This window comes from Accipiter gentilis, chromosome 20, assembly GCF_929443795.1.
Source record: "Accipiter gentilis chromosome 20, bAccGen1.1, whole genome shotgun sequence".
NCBI lineage: Eukaryota > Metazoa > Chordata > Aves > Accipitriformes > Accipitridae > Astur > Astur gentilis.
In genome coordinates, this window is record NC_064899.1 from 12,471,409 (window position 1) to 12,489,969 (window position 18,561).

General features: G+C 45.3%; 1 protein-coding gene across 4 annotated transcripts in view; it reads left to right on the top strand.

Annotated features, from left to right (window-relative positions):
* Positions 1–507: 507 nt before the first annotated feature.
* ZCCHC2 (zinc finger CCHC-type containing 2) overlaps positions 508–18,561 on the top strand; it is a 44,322-nt gene continuing 26,268 nt past the window's right edge. For all 4 annotated transcript variants that reach the window (XM_049823791.1, XM_049823792.1, XM_049823793.1 and 1 more), the window contains exons 1-2: positions 508–1,661; positions 15,390–15,501. In XM_049823791.1, coding sequence (XP_049679748.1) covers positions 708–1,661; positions 15,390–15,501 — 1,066 coding nt within the window. In that variant the 5' untranslated portion in view covers positions 508–707. The remainder of the gene's footprint in view (positions 1,662–15,389; positions 15,502–18,561) is intronic.

Below are 18,561 nucleotides of genomic sequence, written 5' to 3' on the forward strand. Positions count from 1 at the left end.
GAGCGAGTTGTGGCGCACCGCGGAGGAGGCGGCCTCGGCCTCCGCCGGGCGCTGAGGGGACCCGGGGCGGGGCGGCTGCCGCAGGCTCGGGCCCACGGCGCGAGGCGCGGCGCAGCGCAGCGCCGCCCTGCCCAGGCCCCGGCCCCGGCCCCGGCCTCGGCGGCGGGCGCCGCGCACGCTGGCGAGCGCGCTGACGTCGCCGGCGCCGATAGGCGGAGAGGCGCGCTCCGCCCAACCCCTCTCGGCCGCGTCCCCCTGCCCCGCCCCCCTTCCTCCGCCTGGGAGCTGGGGCTCAGTCCGCGCCGGCAGGGGCCGCGAGCGCCAACGGCCGCCCTCCGGCTCTGAGCGCGCGCGCAGGCGCGCAGGCGCGCGCGAGGGCCGCACGGGGGCGCGCGCCCGCGCGCGCGCACACGGGCGCTGGGGAACGGCACGGGGCGGGGGGAGGGGGAACGGCTGCGGGAGCCGCAGACGCCGCCGCGAGCGAGGCCCGCCCATCCCCCACCCGCCCGCCCACTCCCCACGCGCGCACACGCCGGGACCGTTGCCCCTGCGCGCGCCTCTCCCGCGCCGGCAGGGCCGCGGCAGCATGAGCGGCTCCTCCTGACCGCCGGCCGCGCCGCGTCCCGTCCCGTCCCGTCGCGTCCCGTGGCTCCCCCCCGCCGCCGGGCCGGGCCCCGTCGGATGTTGGCGTCCCTCCCGCGCCGAGGATGCTGAAGATGAAGCTGCCCCTGAAGCAGACGAGCCACAAGGCGGCGGCGGTGGAAGAGGCGGCGGCAGCCGCCGCGGGGCTGGGGCTGAAGGAGCCCGGCGGTGCCCTGGACTGTCACCTCCAGCTGCAGCAGGTGCCCCGGGCGCCGGCCCGCGGGGGCGCCGCCGCGGGGAGGGGGTGCGGGCTGGAGAGGCCGAGCCAGCTGCACGGCTTGGGGCCGGGGCCGGGGCCTGGGCCCGGCCCGCCGCCGCCGCCGCCCCCCCCCGCCGCGCTCACCGCTCCGGGCGGCGGCGGCGGCGGCGGGCCCGGCTCGGCGGCGGCCCGCACCGACAAGGAGACGGTCTACGAGTGGTTTGGGCTGGTGCTGGGCTCGGCGCAGCGGCTGGAGTTCATGGTGGGGCTGCTGGACCTGTGCAACCCGCTGGAGCTGCGGTTCCTGGGCTCCTGCCTGGAAGACCTGGCCCGCAAGGACTACCACTGCCTCCGCGACTCGGAGGCGAAGGCCAACGGGCTCAGCGACCCCGGGCAGCTCGGCGACTTCCGCGACCCGGCCGTGCGCTCCAAGCTCATCGTCTACCTGGCCCTGCTGGGCTCCGAGAACCGCGAGGCCGCCGGCCGCCTCCACCGCCTCCTGCCCCAGGTGGACTCCATTCTGCAGAGCTGCCCGGCGCGGCGGCCCCAGGCGGGCGCTGCCGAGGAGGAGGGGGCGGAGGAGGAGGACGTGGTGGTGGTGATGGACGGAGCGGGAGAAAACGGGCAGGCCGCCCTCCCCGCCGCCCAGGGCCTGGGCTTCGGCGCGCAGGAGGAGCTGCTCCTGCTCTTCACCATGGCCTCGCTGCACCCGGCCTTTTCCTTCCACCAGCGGGTCACGCTGCGGGAGCACCTGGAGCGGCTGCGGAGGGCCTTGTGCGGGGACCAGGAGGAGGAGGGCTTCGGCCGCCACCAAGCCCAGGTAACGCCGCGCCTGGTCTCTTCCCGCTGCGCCATCTCGTCAGGCGGTTTCCTCCTCCTTCCTTCACCCCCCTCCCGATTTTCTAGGAGCTGGGGGCGGCCGCTTGCTTGCCTCTTTCCCCGAAGCCCCCCGCGGGGATGTGGCCCCTCCCGTCTCGCCTCGTCTCTCGTCCGATCCCCCCGCACACACCCCCCGACCCCCCCCCCCCCCCCCCGGCAGTGTAGGCCCTGGCCACCCCCACGAGCTGCTGTAGAGTCTCTAGTATTTTAATAATTTCTTTTTATTGTTGTGATGTAACAGTGCCTGACCGTGACGTAGTAGAACTGGGGAGGGAGGGAGGACTTCTTCTTCTAGCCTGCCGTGCTTTCTGGAGCACCGCTTTTTGAATCCTTGCCTTGCTGGAGCGCAGGGTGCAGAGTACTGCTCCTGCTTGACTGGCTGCCTTGTACGCTGTAGGCCACGGGAGAAGTTGTACAATGCAGAAGTACAAGCGACAGCTTGACTAAACTTGAAAAAATAACAGTAATAGCGCTAGATAGAAACCGTACGGCCTAAAAGAGCGTTCTCTAGGGGCTTGAAACAATAGAACGCGTTGAAATAATTTTCATGTGGAACCTGCTTCCCGCCCCCCTCCAAAATGAGACGTAGGCTTGGACTTGGCAAGGATCAGGGCAGCAGTCAGGAGTCAGCGGCTCTCAAGCTGGTTCTCTGAAAAGCCACATTCGGTAAAGTGGCTGAAGAGGTTTGGGAAGGGGCGGTAATCGTTCTACTAAGGCAGCAAATTCAAATGTCACAACTGGAGCTTCTGTTCAGAGAAAAGCTGATTTTCTGGTGGCTGTCGGGAAACAGCAAAGCCCATCTTGAAAGCAGATGTGCCACTTGTTGCTAGAAGGTGGCTGTCACCGACAATGAAGACGTTCAGTGAGTGGCACTGAAGCATTCTCCTGTGCAGCAGCTACGTTTAAACCGAGATTTTCCCCCAGTGCCATTCAGTGCTGCCCTCTTGGCGAGCGTTGGCTTTAAAATCTGCCCCGTATTTATGCAACCAAGCCATCATTGTGGAGCTCTGCAGTTTTTGGTCTATAGATGGCCTCTCATGCAAAGGGGAAGAAAGGGCTGGAAGATAGCTGTTTATAGTGCTGTTCAACCGAACACATCAGGTTTTCATCGGGTATGTAACAGAAGAAGGTACAAAACAGTAAGGGTTGGGGCTTTTGGATTTTGCTTCTAAGTTGGCTCGCAGTGCTATCCAATTCAGCCACTCCTAGAAAACTGTTTTGTACTGCCTGCCGTACAAAAGGAATGGCTCCGTTTTCTGTTTGGTAAAGACGGGATATGATCTTGAGGGGTAGTTGGAGGAGACGGATGAATTTCTAAGCCTTCAAACACGTGAAGTAAATGCTTGTATCGTTTTAAGGCCAAAGCACATTTGGCAGGTCATAAACTAGTGGGTAGATGTTACGGTACTGAAGTCATAATGAATTCATAGCATAAGTCCAAAAAGTGTTTATTTTGGCTCATTGACCTGCATCAAGTCTAGCTCTATCCCAAAATGAATTCTGGAAGTCCATCTTTAGGGGGAGAAGTTCGAGTTGCAGGAAGTGGTAAGACCGGACACTGTTCTTGGTGGGTTTAAAGCGCAAAGAACTGGAAACATACTTCCTGCCTGAAACTGGCACATCAGTTGTAGCTGCTCAGTGTGTCCCACCAAATGCATAAGGAGATCAGACTCTCATGAACTACCGGAATTGAAGTCTGTTTTGTGCAGCATTCTGGCTTTGGCATAAAAGCAGCCTTCCAAGTTGTGGAGGTTTTGTTTACTCAGGGAACATTGAGAGACCCAAGTCAGCTTGGCTGAACATGCACGTCACATATTCCCTAGTCCACGCAGGACTGAAACGGCATCCCTTCTGTAGGCTTTTTTTCCTTTTTTAATGGTTAAATTGTAAGTACAGCAGAGCCTCTTCTGGGAAATAATGGCTGACAGGGAACGGAGGGGATCGGTGGTTTTCTGCTGAGTATTTTCAGTTCACGTTCACAGGGACAGTGGGACCCTTGCAGCTAAGACGCTGGGGGAAGTGGAGTTGGTAGCACGGTTGAAGACTTCCCTGGCAAAGCGCAGCTGTACTGTTAAATTGGGCTGGATTTAAAATCCTGTTAGGTGTCCACAGGCTTTTGTATCCTCCTTTAATCTCTGAAATTTAAGTGCCTTCAGGGCTCTGCGTTCGTCAACTAGAACGGTTCATAAAGACCTCTTTTGCATTTTTCTTCGGCTGGCCTCGGGTCAGATGGGCTGGGCTCCCTCTTTGCTTATAACCCGCTCTGGGGCCACGGAGGCAGCAGCCGTGCGGCACCACGAGCGGCTTTCCTCCCGCCCGTGGGATGTCCGCCGTGCCCCGCGCCTTTCCGGCCTCCCCCGGCCCGGGCCGGGCCCCCTTTGCTGCCGCGCCTCACGGCCGCCCGGGAAGCGCCCGGGGCAGGCGGTTCCTGTCACGTTTTGCAATGGCCGCACCTGGAAGAAGGACTTGAACTTTCTCCTGCCCCGTTAAAGAGGGAGAGCCGGGTTCTGGGGGGGCGCCGTAGCGGCCCGCAGGTCTCGCCCCTTTGCCGGCCTGAGAACGGCCGGCGGGAGGGGGTGACCTCTCGCTTTGTTTGCGGGGAGGACGGATGGATCATGGCGCCTCCCCGCCCCGTGAGGGCGCAGCCCCTGTTCCCCGCCGTGCCGGTGGGGGCGAAAGGGCCGGTCCCCGGCCAGCCGCCCCGCCAGATCCCTCCCCGGGCAGGGATGCGGCGCCTAATGGTCACCGCGGCTTCCCGCCCCCGTGCAAGATGGCGGCGGCGGCGGCGGCGGAGCCTGCGCTCCTGGTCACGTGCCCGCAGGGCGGTTTTCTCTCCGTCCCGCCGGGGGACGGGAGGCGCGCGGCGCCCTCTGTTGCATAACGGGCAGGGGCTCGGCCGCCCGGCGCCGACGTAGCGGCGCGTGGGGTCGGTCTCCTCCGGCCCCGCCGCCGCCCCCTGCTCGGAGCGCGGGGGGGGGGGGGGGTCCCGCGGCCCTCCTCCCGGGGGGAGCGGGGTGCGCGGCTTACCGGGTCGGTAAACGGCGGGAGGAGGCTTGTGCTGAGGGGCTGCTGCCTCAGCGCTGGTCTTCCCTTCCGTGACAGCCCCGGGCTTTCTCAGCTCCTGTCTTCTCGCCGGTCTGGAGACCGCAGGAGAGCCGTTGCTGGCGTGTCCCCTGGCATCGTATGTCCCGGTGGCAAGAAACGGTGGTGTGAACTCAGCCTGCCCAGGCGATGGAGTTCAGGCCTGGAATCGCACCAGGTAGCTTACTTGTCAAGTTCAGATTCCGAGTTCCTTAGGGCGAGGACTCTGCTATTGCATGTGGCTTATCTAACAACGTGGCTCGGTTTGAGCTCTTAAGGAGCTGTAACGTTTAGCTATAACGAGCGGCAGAACTCGAGGGGTTCACCTACAAAGAATTTGTGGGTGATTTACTAGAACGTAAAGCAGTTTGCTTTTTCCCATGATTGGGATTACGTTTGCTGGGTAGGATCGGTGCCGCCTGTTAAGATTGAGCTCACGTTAAAGTTGCTTCTTGTCAAAGGATGAATAGGATTGCTGCTCTTTTTGGTCTCCCGTTCTAACGATCCTTTAAGAACTTAACATTTCTTAGCGATACATTTTAACAAATTTAGCTGGAAATGGCTGATAAATTCAAAAGTTGTAGGAGATAGGACTGTTGGGGTGGGATGGGCAGAGGTAGGATTGCTTTATAATTGCATAAACTTTTTTTTCTTTGAGAAAATGTTCTGAAATACTTTTTTTGGTTTTTTTTTTTACTTAAGGTAGAAACGTTTGGTACTATTTGCAGGTTTTTAAATGAAGGTGTAGTTCGTAATAACACCTTTTGGAAAAAAGTCATTGGTACGTTAGGCTGTGCAGAATATAAACTTCGACTCTAAAGTTGAAGTAGAATAAATCGGCAGCATTCACATCTGTAGTCATAAAACAAGCATTAATGTGCAAAGAATCTGCTGATACCACTATATGTATTGGTTTAAAAGACGTAGCTTAATTCTTGTCTTGGTTGTATTTGTTTAATAAGTGCATCAGTATCAAAGCTGTTTGACTTTACTGCTTATCTTGCTCCATCCCATGCAAGATTTGAGATCAGAATGCTGAAATACTGAAGGAGGTCTGAGTATGTGCTAACATAATAAATGCGGCTTGTGTTAGGCACTGGAACATTTAATCAGGCATACTTGACAGTAATAGAACTAAGGTTCTGTTGAAATAAGCAATCTCCTGGAGATAATGGTTTGCTGAATAGTATTATAATTAGCTGGCTGGAGGATTCTTTACGGAAAAAGTCTCTACTTACAAACAAAGGGAAGGTTTCTATTTACAGAGTATTTTTCTTAGCAGGCTTCTATTTATAGGATATTTTGTCTGCAAATTAGAAGAGTGCTTTTATGATTGATCTTCAGTGACTTGCAGCAGAACAAGGTAGCAGAACAATTTTAGAATCTAAGAGCTCTGTTTGTGGAAACAAAAATACAGGCAATCCCATTTTGAAGCTGCAGTGTACTCTTTTTAGTGTCATAGAGTTGATTATAAGGAAAAGGGTGTCTTCAGACTCTGGTTTAAATAAGAGACAGAAAGATCGAAAAATGTCATTTTACTCCTGGCAAAGATCTTTTAAATGGTGGTGTGCTCCAGGAAAATAGAAATGTTTTACAAGTTTTGTGTACTGAGGTAAAAAGTATTCCAGCTCTCTTAGTGAACCTAACACCCTTGTCTCTGAACAGGAATTTCTCTGGCTCCAAACAGGAGTTAAGGGTTTCCAGAAACATTACTGGAAGTCTTCTGGAAAGGAAGTCATAACTAGGTAAAAGACAATGCCTAAAATAAAAGGCTTCTGTCTAAATGTGCGTGCTAATGCTCCAGGAAATTGCAGAGTAAAAACTTTCACTGCTTTCAGTTGTTTCAGTCGTTTAGCTCTAAATATGAGCTGTTAGGACAAGACAAGTTTGTAGTCTTGCCCAGTCCCTTTATTCCCTGGTTAATCAGCCTCTCATTTTCCATGCCAGTTTCTTAGCCAACATAAGAAAAGAGCATTGAGGGCATTGAAAATATACACATGACTTCCTAATGCTTGCACTGAGATTACTGTTGTTAAGCTGTGGTCTGGTTTTCAGTGTTGCCCAGTCTTGACTTATTTGTAGATAGCAGGATCTCACTGGGCTTGGAGTACTGGGGACTCTCAGCAATTTCTGAAGAGCTTCAGAAAAGGATGCAGACAGCAGCAGTAAGATGGCTGTATCTGTGAAACCACTGAAGTCGATGCGATTCTGTCTACTTAAATCTCTGTCACCTCATTTACTTGCTAATATCAGCGTCTAGCCATAGCTGCCCTAGAAAAAAACTACAATTGATTCTCCATTAACTATAATTAATACTAAATGTCTACTTTTCCTCCAAGACTTGGTGAATTTCTGTAGTATCTTCCCAGTCCAAGGGTTTATACTCTCAGAGACCAAAACTTGCGGAGGACATGCTCAGAGATCTGGCTGGAAACTGCATTCCTTTGTGAGCTTCTTGCCTTTCCTCAATCTCTTAATCTTGTTCTTCTGGGGAGGAAAAAAAGTAAAAATACTTTTAATAGTGAAAGGAGATTTAATGCCTTGGGAAGTGTCTTAAGAGTGAGATAAGAACATGACAGAGATTTTCTGTTATTCAGAACTGCCATACATGAAAGAATACTTTTAAACTATGCTGCTTAGACCTCTTGAGTTCAAGAAGTGGACAAAATGACCTATTACCCTCTGCCAGTAGTTAAAAGTAGTAATGAAGGCATTGTCTCTTCTCAGTACTAATTGTACTTCTGTGAACCACTCTTAGGGGGCAAATGTTTTTTTAAATCTTTCTGCCACTCTAGGCCTTTGTGAGAATATTTTTTGGTATCAGTCTGAACTCATACGTTCAAGTAACTTTCTTCTTACTCAACAGACAACTGTAACAGCACTGAAGTTAACAGAGTTGTTGGATGAGCAACCAACTGGTGATGCAGTAACATCTGAACTGTTGCATTGCTGGCTTTACCTTCAAGTTCTCCACTTTGTCATGGGCTAGCTAGGTTAGACTGAAACTGTGGTTTAAGTACAGTTAAAAGCTGCGTTTCTAGCAGACACAAGGTGCGGTATTCCCCCAGCACTGTAAATCACTGCTGTAGCTGCCATGTCTGATAATTCAAGTGTAGTTGCCACAGGCCTTGATAGCTGAAGTTGTTAATGCTGCGTAAGAGGTTGGTATGCCCTTTGTCTCAAAATTCTCATGATTTCAGGGTGCTGCAAGTTAGTCAGTATGTGATTGCTGAAGCTGTCATATGGTGTGCTTTTCCTCCTTGAATCAGCTGATGTTTTTTCAAAAGGTTTCTGTCTCTGTGGTAGTGTTTTGTTGCTGCCTCTCACAAGTGAGCTCTTAAAATAGTTTTGCTAAACACATAATGCCTTAAAGCACTCTTGGGCAACTGTGTGTTATCTCTATGCAGTCCAGCTTACTAGATAAAAGTTAAGAGGGCGGTTGCACGTTATCCATGTGAACCATACGTTCAGCCAGTCAGGCTTTTATTTTGCATATTGTGGTGTTTTATGTCTGGTCACAGAACCAACCACAAAATGACTGAGGTTGGCTGGGACCTCTGGAGGTCATCTTGTCTGCCACCTCCCCCTGCTCAAGCAGGGCGACCTGCAGCTGGTTGTCATGGCCAGATGGCTTTTGAGTATCTCAAAGCGTGGAGACTCCACAACCCCTCTGTGCAACCTGTGCAAGTGCTCGGTCACCCTCACAGTAAAAAAAAAAAGTGTTTCCTGATGTTCAGAGGAAGCATCTTGTGTTTCAGTTTGTGCCCATTGCCTCTAGGCCAGTCCCTGGGCACCCCTGAGAAAAGCTTGTCTCTGTCCTCTTTGCACCCTGCCTTCAGGTGTGTACATATATACATTTTTATATGTATGGGTCCTTTTCAGCAAAACTGGTTTCTAGCTGTAATCAGTAATTGCTATTTAAACATAATTGAGTTCCAGTTATCAAACAACTAGTATTGGTAACTGAAATACCGAGTGTTTGAAAAAGTTATATTGAGCATGCTTTCCAGATCTGCAGAACTAGACAAGCAATAGCCTGTTCTGATATAGTTACTGTGAACAAAAAAGAGTCCATTGGTTTACATACAGGAAAAATTGACATGGATCCTAACAGTGCTTTGAATACAGGTGCTGCCTGTTCCAGTCAGTTGAAAATGAGCCCATACTCCATGGCCCCAGCTCGTGTGATGCCTGTAGTTGTTCCTCCCCAGGTGCAGCAGGACTTTGTGCTTCCCTTTGTTGAACTTCATGAGGTTCCTGTCAGCCCATTTCTCCAGCCTGTGATTCTATGTGGAATAAGCAGCATTGTTCTGGAGGTTGATTATGCATGTGAAAAGAGTTAACAGGGAAGCACTTAAGTTGTTTGTTGGCTGTAGCTGAAAGAGAGATCGTTTGGTAGATCATTGTGGTCTTAGATCTTGAGGCTGATTCTGTTCTTAGTCTTGTAGGACAGCTCTCTGCATCTCAAATCAATCGGACAGTGCCATTGCGTAGTTCAAAGCTTGCAAACCAAAGCGTAAATGAGCAGCAATGTCAGTTGAGCAATTGTCTTCAGTCTTGATCTTGCATTTGGCTAGCAGCTTGTCCAAGACACAGTAGTGGATTTTTTGTGTGGGAGGCAAACTCTTGCATCAACGGTTGTCAACATTAAACAGATTTTGAAGCATTGCTGCCCTGTATGTTTGCATTTGTGAGTATTAAATGCATGTGCTGGATTTCCATTTAAGTATAAGATGGCACGAATGTTCTATCCCTATATCCAAGCAACAGCGAGAACTAGCTGATAGGGTGCAGACGTAGTTGCACACAGTCTTGAGTAAAGCTTCCTCTTTGCTGCTGTTGTCATCGAGAGAGGGTTCAGCAGCACACAAGTACACATGCAGTTTCAGCTGATTGTTGCTTCTTAAGAGGTGATTTTTAGCCTTCGTGCTAACATCTGTGTATCACAGTTGTGAAGCAGTAAGGGTGATAGCTTGCCTCTAAGGATTGTTTTAAGCAAATCATCATGGCTTTGGTCTTGTAACTGGCACTGCATCTATAATGATTATTCTGACGTCACTCAAGTTTCTCTGAGGCACAGGTGCTGTAGCTGATAACTCATGATCATGAGTTAGACCTTGATTCTTCCAAGATGCCTTCTTTCATCTGGTTTTGTTTGCCAGTTCCCACTTGTACATGAAGGAATGAGTTGTGCCGGTTTATATCTGCATAGCCTGCAAGGCTAAGTAGTGCTGTCCCTAACAGCACATTTACTGAAGTCTTGAAGAAAAATAAGCTTTCATATTTGGGCATGTAGAACTAATCAAGCTGTCCAGCTGCTGTAAGCAGGTTTCTCTTGTTAGTGCTCATCAGAGCTGATGCATGAACAGTTCTTTTATGAAAGTGCAGTGCAAACATCAGAAGACTTACATGCATCAATCACTTGCTCATGATGATTAGTAGGCTATCCAATAACAGATTTCATTACTTATTGCCAAACCAATAGCAGTATGACATTTTTTGATCAGGCATCTACATTAATAGAAGGCAGAGTTTGGACATCTGTCATGTGTAGACTAGTTGAAATTTGCTCAGCTCACATACATTAGTTATACAGAGCAACATCCTTCTGAGCAGGATGGCTCTCCATTTCAGACATTTGGTGCTTGTCTTTACAGTCCTGGGAAACATCTCAAGTGATAGGTAATTTTTTTTTTAATATGGTACTTGCTTTCAACCATATGAGGAAAGATGTCTTGGACACAAAACTCTGGTCTAGATTGTGAGAGGAGAGAATTTTTAGAGCGCTCTCTTAGCTCGTTTCACTTTCAAGGAGAAATGTAGTTAATCCTCTAGCCTGTCACAAAGATCTGTGCGATTATTAAATTAATTATCTGGCAACTGGTTTGTGCCACCCACGTTTCTTGCTTCACTGTATTCTAATCATTAGCAGCAGCACTATGAGCTGCAGTGAATCCTTGCATGTGAAAGCCTTGCAGTGACAAAGGCTTATGCAAGAATTAACCTTACACTTGCACGTGTTGTGTGCATACATTTTATTCATTGACAGGAAATGACTAGCACAATTAGCACTATACAGCATGACCATCGACAGGAACTCCTCAGCAGCGTACCCAGTTTTAAAGGACTTGTGTTTGTGGTGTGACTGGCACCAGGTAGCGACCCATGATGTCACTCTTAATACTCATAGGCCCTCCAGGCTGCCTTGACTTTCCAGTCACTTGCGTGCTAGAGTTGTCTGCTCTGACAGTGCCACTTGTATTTTAGTTACTTGTGAGTGTTTGATGTAGGACTGTCAGAGTAGCTAACACTAAATGTGAAGGGTTGTAATGCAGCTTAAGATAGGGTCTGGAGCTGGCAGAGGAGCAACCCTTTCAGGCTGTAAAGTAAAACTATGATTGCCCTGGATTACCCTACTATCTACCTCCTGTGTTCCACTAGGTATCGTGAAAGCTGTCATTCACAGAATACACGCAGTACATATTACTGGTTTAACTTTCTAGCTGAAGAATTTTTTCAAGTGAATAAATTATGAACTGTTTTACAGTTAACGATGATTTCCGAAATCGTTGGTATCGCGACTTGTTTAAGTACAGGTTTGAACCATGTAATATTTTTCAGTTTAGAGGGAGCCTTCAAATGTGGATGTAGTTCACCTGGTACGGAACGCTGCCATGGATAGAAAAGTAACCATTCTAGAGTAATTCTCTGCAAAAATATTTGAACACTGCTACAAAGATGATGTATGTGCTAGGTGAGAAGCAGGTTTCTAGTATTAGGAAGTGTAGCAGCAATAGTTAACGCTTCTTTGACATAAGCTGAGCAGAATACATCTTTGAAGTAAATCTTATTTCCACACCTCTCTTCTAGAAACTGCTCACAATTTCTTTGACTTCTTAACTAGCAATTATTTATTAGAATAGACTGTAATTTATTTTTCCATTAATCAAAACAAATAGCCTGACTTTGAATGCAGAAGAAGGTCTGACTTTAAATTCGATTGGTTTTAGATCCATTTATGAATTTTTAAAAAAAGTAATTGATTAGGTGGAAGTCTCACCTTGTTACTTAAAATGAATGAAGCACTGCCTTCAGCTCTTATGCTGATGATTTTGGAGGTGGAAGAAGACATCTTAGAAATGTGAAAGTGAATAGTTTGAGAGCCTCTCTCAAGAGTTAATCCAAATGTCTGTCATCTTCTGTATGCAGTGTGGAAGAAAGATACCACAGCTGCTTTGGCAAAGCGTGTGGCTGTACTTTAAGGAACACCTCACTTCCGCCAGAGAATTGACATTGATCTTCACTAGAAATCTTGGTTCAGTTGTTGGATTTCATGTCAGGAAGACATTCAATCTTGTACCGAAGTATGTGCTAAACTTGTTAGCTTATGTGGTTTGGACACAGCCAGTTAATCATAGTAGTAGTACTTTTTATGGACAGTCTTAAATAAATTACAGTTTTAACAGGGTAACTTTAATGCTCAAATGCCAGCAGTTTTGTGAATAATACATGACCAGGAGTTAACACTTAAAAAGTGAAGTACTTGGGTTTGATTATGTCCACAGTTGTTATGAAATGTCTGACGAAACAGTATCAATGGGAGTTCTGAAGAGATCTCCAGAGCATGCTTGTGGGTTGGGTTATTTTTTTTTTGTGTTTATTAAACTAAACTTGGATATTTGCTAAAGCTGTTAAAATGCAATCTCATTGGTATACAGCTATTTTCCTTTCTTTTTGCATGTCTGACATTGCACTCATAATTTATTAGATATTTGAAGCATGAAATACTCTTTTGATAGTTAATGTCGTGGTTTGAGCCCAGCCAGTAGCTAAGCACTATGCAGCTACTCACTCACTCTTCCCGCCTGGCCCCTGGTGGGATGGGAAGGAGAATTGAAACCAAGTAAAACTCATGGGTTGAGAAAAGAACAGTTTAATATTTGAAAGAAAAAGTAAAATGTCATAATAATAACGGTAATGGTGATGAAAAGGAAGATAACAAAAAGAGAGTGAAAATATAACCCAAGAAAGACAAGTGATGCACAGTGCAGTTGCTCACCACCCTCCAACCGATGCCCAGTTAGTTCCCAAGTAGCAATCCACCCCTTCTGGCCAACCCACCCAGTTTATATACTGGACATGACATCACATCGTCTGGAATGCCCCTTTGACCAGTTTGGGTCAGCTGTCCTGGCTGTGTCCTCTCCCAACTTCTTGTGCCCCTTCAGCCTTCTTGCTGGCTGGGCATGAGAAGCTGAAAAATCTTTGACTTAGTCTAAATGCTACTTAGCAACAACTGAAAACATCAGTGTGTTATCAACATTCTTCTCATACTGAATCCAAAACTTAACACTATACCATCTACTAGAAAGAAAATTAACTCTATCCCAGCTGAAACCAGGACAGTTAAATTTGTTGAGATTGTTTACTGAGTGACTAGGGACCAGTGTCAGTTTCATCTTGAGGAAACAAAGCATGCTCTATATTTTAAATCTGATTGCTTTGAAACCTGAAATTACTGACAGTCAGTGTAGAACACAAACCGTACACTGATTTAGATGAAACAGCTAAAATGTCAGTTCAGTTCCTCAGACCATCTGTAGTGCAGTCTAAAGGCACATAGATGTTCACTTGCTAATTGTGTACTGCTGTGTTGATGTGACTGATGGAAGTTAGATTAACACTATGCCCAGGGCAGGCTTGATGTCTTACTGGGTCCTAAATGAGTTGAATGTATTGTTAGGAGTTGCCACAGTTTGTGCCCACGCTACAGATGATGTAAAGCTGGTTTAGTAAGATGAAGCCAGCTTTACTTGGTACATCTGTCAAATCTGAAAAAGTTCATTGAAGAATTCACAAACTACAAGGGGATTCTGATGTCTTTTGACACCTCTGTGCTTCCTCATTCTAGTCTGCCTGTTGTGACAGTTTTGGAGCCCTCTGTACCAAACAAGGTAACTAGTCTTAGTTGCTGGTTTGTCCTATCATGTTGCACAAGTCCTTCGGGAAAAAAAAATAAATCACCTATATTCTGGCACTTATTTCCAGAATCTTACACTTCCTGAATTTAAAAATAAGAGTACTGTCTTAAGTTTTATATTTGTCCTCCAACCATCTTTTTTGAAGGTCTTTCAGTGGAGCAATGTTCTTCATCCTGAATGAGAAAACAGACTTTGAACTTTCAATATATATCTCCAAAAAGTATCCATTTCTCCCAGGAATTTTATTTATTTTATAGAGCTACTAGTAAGACAGCTATTTATTTACCTTCTAGTTTACATGCAGACCAGTTGCAAAATATTTGTGGTGCATTGAATGTCCTCTATTTAACTTGCTTCTTTTGAAAGCTTTCCCAAGAAACCTACCCTCTGTTTTAGCTTCCAGTGCTTAGTAAAAAACAGTGTTTGGTTGATGTGTAGTGCTAAACAGAAAACCACCTTCTCTCCCCCTCTGTGCTGCTGCCACTGCTGCTATCATCAATGTGGTATTTGCATATTGATGGCATTTAAGTACTTGCTAAGTTCATATGTTATACTGCTTGTTACAGATAAATAGAGGTGCCTCACTTAAGGCAATGTGTCATTTCCTTAAAACATGGAATTACATTGGTCAGCTGGCAAAAGCAGTTGCATCTGAAATCATTGGACATTTTACAACATGCCTGAATCTCAGCTTGGTTGGTCAGTTTGGTTTTTAACAAGACCTGGTCATTGAAGAACATGTACATTGATACTTTAATGTTTTATCTTAATTTGGGAAAAAAATTACATAGGCTCTTGTTACCCTAGAGAAGCCACTTGAAGTCCATGCTCATTTAATACTTTTCTCTAATTTGTCATTAGCCTAGTTTGTTCTTTCTTCTCTTAACTTATCTGTCCATGTTACCTGTCTTGTATGATTTCCTGTTCTGTCCCTCCTTATGCACTGTATTAAAACAGTAGTATTTCTTGGCATATAATTTTGAAGTCTACATGCAAATGTGGGGGGAGATGAGCTTTCAGTCTGTCCTTTTCTCTATGGAGGAGAAGGTGTTGGTGGCAACTGGTTGTGTGCTAAATGTTTAGTTAGTAAGAGGTGCATAGATTTAGCTGTTAGGACTGTATGTCCTCATAGGCTGTCCAAACAGTTATTCATGATTTCCTATATTGAAGAGGAGGCAGGCTGAAGATACAGGGCATGAATATAATTGAGGAGAATCTGTTCAGAGTGTAGCAAGTAGATGACTTCACAGGTTAGTAACTGAAAGAGTTCATACTAACAGTAAATTAGCACTGAAGCTCTGAGCTAATGATCCTGAATTGGCTAGCTTGAGATACCCTAAAGGCACATGACCTGCCTCCCACCCTATTCTGTATTTAAAATAAGGTCAGTGAAATATTGGCGGTTATAGCTGACATTTAATAAATACATAAATAAAGTAAGAATTTAATGCCCAATGACCACATTTTTGCCACTGCCAAGAGCTTCGGGTTTTTCTCTCACAGAATACCAAATAAGGAATTTTTTATTATTATTTCTGCTGTTTAGAGCAAGCTTTGATAATATACATTGTATTAAGACACTTCCTTTTTTTTCCTTCTCAATTTAGAATGACTTTTCCCATAGTGACTGCATGTCAAGTAATGAGACCAGTTTGCTAGAACGAACCACAGCACCTCATGATGGACTACCAATAGCTTCCCATAGACCTCAGCGAGAAGGTATGTTGTCTGAGGTTTCTTTTGAGGAATACTTTAAGGTTTCTTTGAACGCTAAACTCTGCCTGGAGTTGTACAAATCTTGCATCTGTCTTGCTGTTTATCTGAATGAGAAACTGCAATGATTGGTAAGTATAATAACTTCTCTGCTGCCTGCTTGATCTTTTCTTTATTATAACAAGATGCCGTTCTTGTTAGCTGCTAACTTCTAGGGACTGCATGCATGAAAATTGTTTGCAAATAGGCTTCCTCCTGAAAAAAAGAGGTGGGATTAGGGAGAAAACATGAAAATTTAATGCAATTGTATTAACGGTGTTCAGATTTTTAAAGTAAAACTTAACATGAAGGTACTGTGAAACAGTGGATAGCTTTTGCTGCTTGATTCAGTTGTATGCAATTAGTCTTAAAAAAACAAAGAAGGCAAAACCACATAATTAGGAGGTTTTATAGAAGTGGTAGTTTGGAGAAGTGAGAGGCTTTCCATAGAAGTCAGTCTCTTCGCTCTTTTGGGGAGAATGAGAACAAGGTTTCAGAGTGTAAATGGAACTCTTCTGTGCAATTGTCAGCACAGTTTCTTCTCTTTGAAGAAATGAGCATTACTGAAAACAGATTTATTCTTGCCCTTTATTCTCCAAAAAGATTAGCAAATCACTTGTCTACTCAAAATTAGTCTACGCTATCCTGCAGGTAGTGAAGAGCTGGCAATCTGGGAAAACTATTGCTATTCTTTTTGTCCTCATAAATGTCCTTTTGTTTCTACTGTGGAGATTTAATTACGCTTTGAAGGCAGGCAAATTGAGAGTTTAAATTCCTTGAATAAAAACACAGAGAAAGATTATGGCAGATTACAGACAACAAACCTGTTTCAAATCCTTTTACAGAGTTCAAAGTGTTCATATTCAAAAATTAGAAACACAAAAAGGAGACTCTCTTTAGCAACGCTCTTGAATTAAGTAACAGAAGCACAGAAAAGTTGAATAATTGAATCTAGCAAAGAGCTTAAGTATTTCTCAGCATTTGCATTATCATAGTTAGAAACTACAGTGACAGATCAGAATCATTTTGTGATATTTGCTATATAGGTATGTGATAGAAAAAGTCCCCACTACAGAAATCTCCTTACTGGGTTAGAAATAGCACTGATAATAAAGCATAGTTTTTATTCTCAGCTGTGATGAATATAAATTTTAGAAATCTTGACTTATACTCTAAAATGAAAGCAGTTTAATGTATACATGCTTGACTTAATCCTCCTGAACACCTGTTGTGTCCAAAATAGATGTAGAGATGTAACATGCCTCATTGGCTTGTATATTCAAACATTTCTTCTCGGTCTAGCCATTTAGAATATTTAAAGTGTAATTGTGGAAAGAGAATTTTAAAGTGGTCTGTTGAAACTGTGGAACTAAAGCTGTGCAGCAACAGCAGTGTAATTACCTGTTGTATCACTTACTATGGTGAAGCATGCAACAGCAACAAAAAGAAGTTAACGGAAGCTGAAGGTATTACATTGTGTAATAAAATTTCTTTATACTTGAGGACAAATGTATTTAACATGAGAGCATTCAATAGTTTAAAATAAACAGTCTCATTAGAAAAGAAGACTGTCTGTGAATGTTAATGGTGTTAGTTTCCATAATTATGTATACTAAATATATGCATGTAGTGAAATGCAATTTAAACCACTATTCTCAGTTCCAGTCATGGGAGTCAACTTTTTAATTAACTTATGAATATCAACTCAGCTGATGGTATCAATTTTAACACTGGCCATTAAGAAACTTTACTGCACCAAAACTCAGGTTATGCCATCGTCCTTTTTCTAACAGTGCTTTTATCTATACCAGACAGGTAAAGATTAAGGTCACTAAACATTTGGCTTTTCATGGTATCTTGATGTATGTTACTGTCTGGCATCCTTAGCTCACCTCAGATTGCTTTGTAATAATTAATCTTCATTAACAGATAAAAACGAACTTATTGTCTAGCTCTCTAACTTGCAGGTAGAGGGTTACAATCAGCGTACACCAGCAGACTCATTATTTGTCAGTCTTTCTACTGCAAGGATTGGAAGCTGTAATACTATCACTAGGCTTATATGCTGGCTTGTTATTCCTTTAAGGAAATTGCCAATACTTAGTTCTATTAGAAATGGCATGTTTGATGGGGATGATACTTTAATTTTAACTTTAACAAAATTCATTAAAGATGTTCAAGTTAGATGAAATGGTAATTAGCTAATCTCCAAGAATAAGCTTTGTAACATACACTTGTAGGAGGTTGATTTTTATTTTTTAATATTATTATTATTATGAGTATCTCCCAATATATCCCACGCAGTTAAAAATTGAAAGGAAAACATTATCTGGTAACACCACCATCCTCCCACCTCCCCCCAAAAAAGAAAAAAGTTTCAAAAGCATTGAAAGGAAGCATTGATGGTGTAGGGCTCCTCAAACTGTTTTTTTAAATAAAACTTTTTACATGTAAAGATGTGTTCATGCTTGTAAAGGAATACAATTCTGTTTAGTTCTTAGGCCAGCATAGCAGGAAAAGTGAAAAGCCCATCTTGGCTACATAAGGATTTTTATAGAGTATTACCTGAACAATGTCATGTGCCCTCAAGATCTCCAGGCTGTGAAAGCCATATGGTGCTGCTTCTTTCTAAGTCACAGCCATAACTTGCCTATTCCTGAATACAGTAGACTATGGGGAAGAAATGTTAAAGTAGCAAGTACTTTAAATTACCTTTGTTCCTTTTCAGTTAAATTTAATCATATTCTCTACAGTACGATTGTAGTAGCCTTCGGCTTCTCCTCTTCATTTTCTGTTTGCTAACTCTCATTTTTCTCTCCTTCAGGCCTTCCCCAAGTGTTTCCTTCCACCTAAGTGCCTTTCAGAAATACAGTGGTTCTGCCTTAGTTTGTTCTTATTACTACTCGATGTTTCAGAAACGTGAATGTAGAAGGCATTGTCACTGGCTTTTATCAGCACTTGTTACTTCTTGGAGTAAAGATGCAATTAGATTTCCTTTTATTGACTTTTCACTTAGAGTGGTTATAT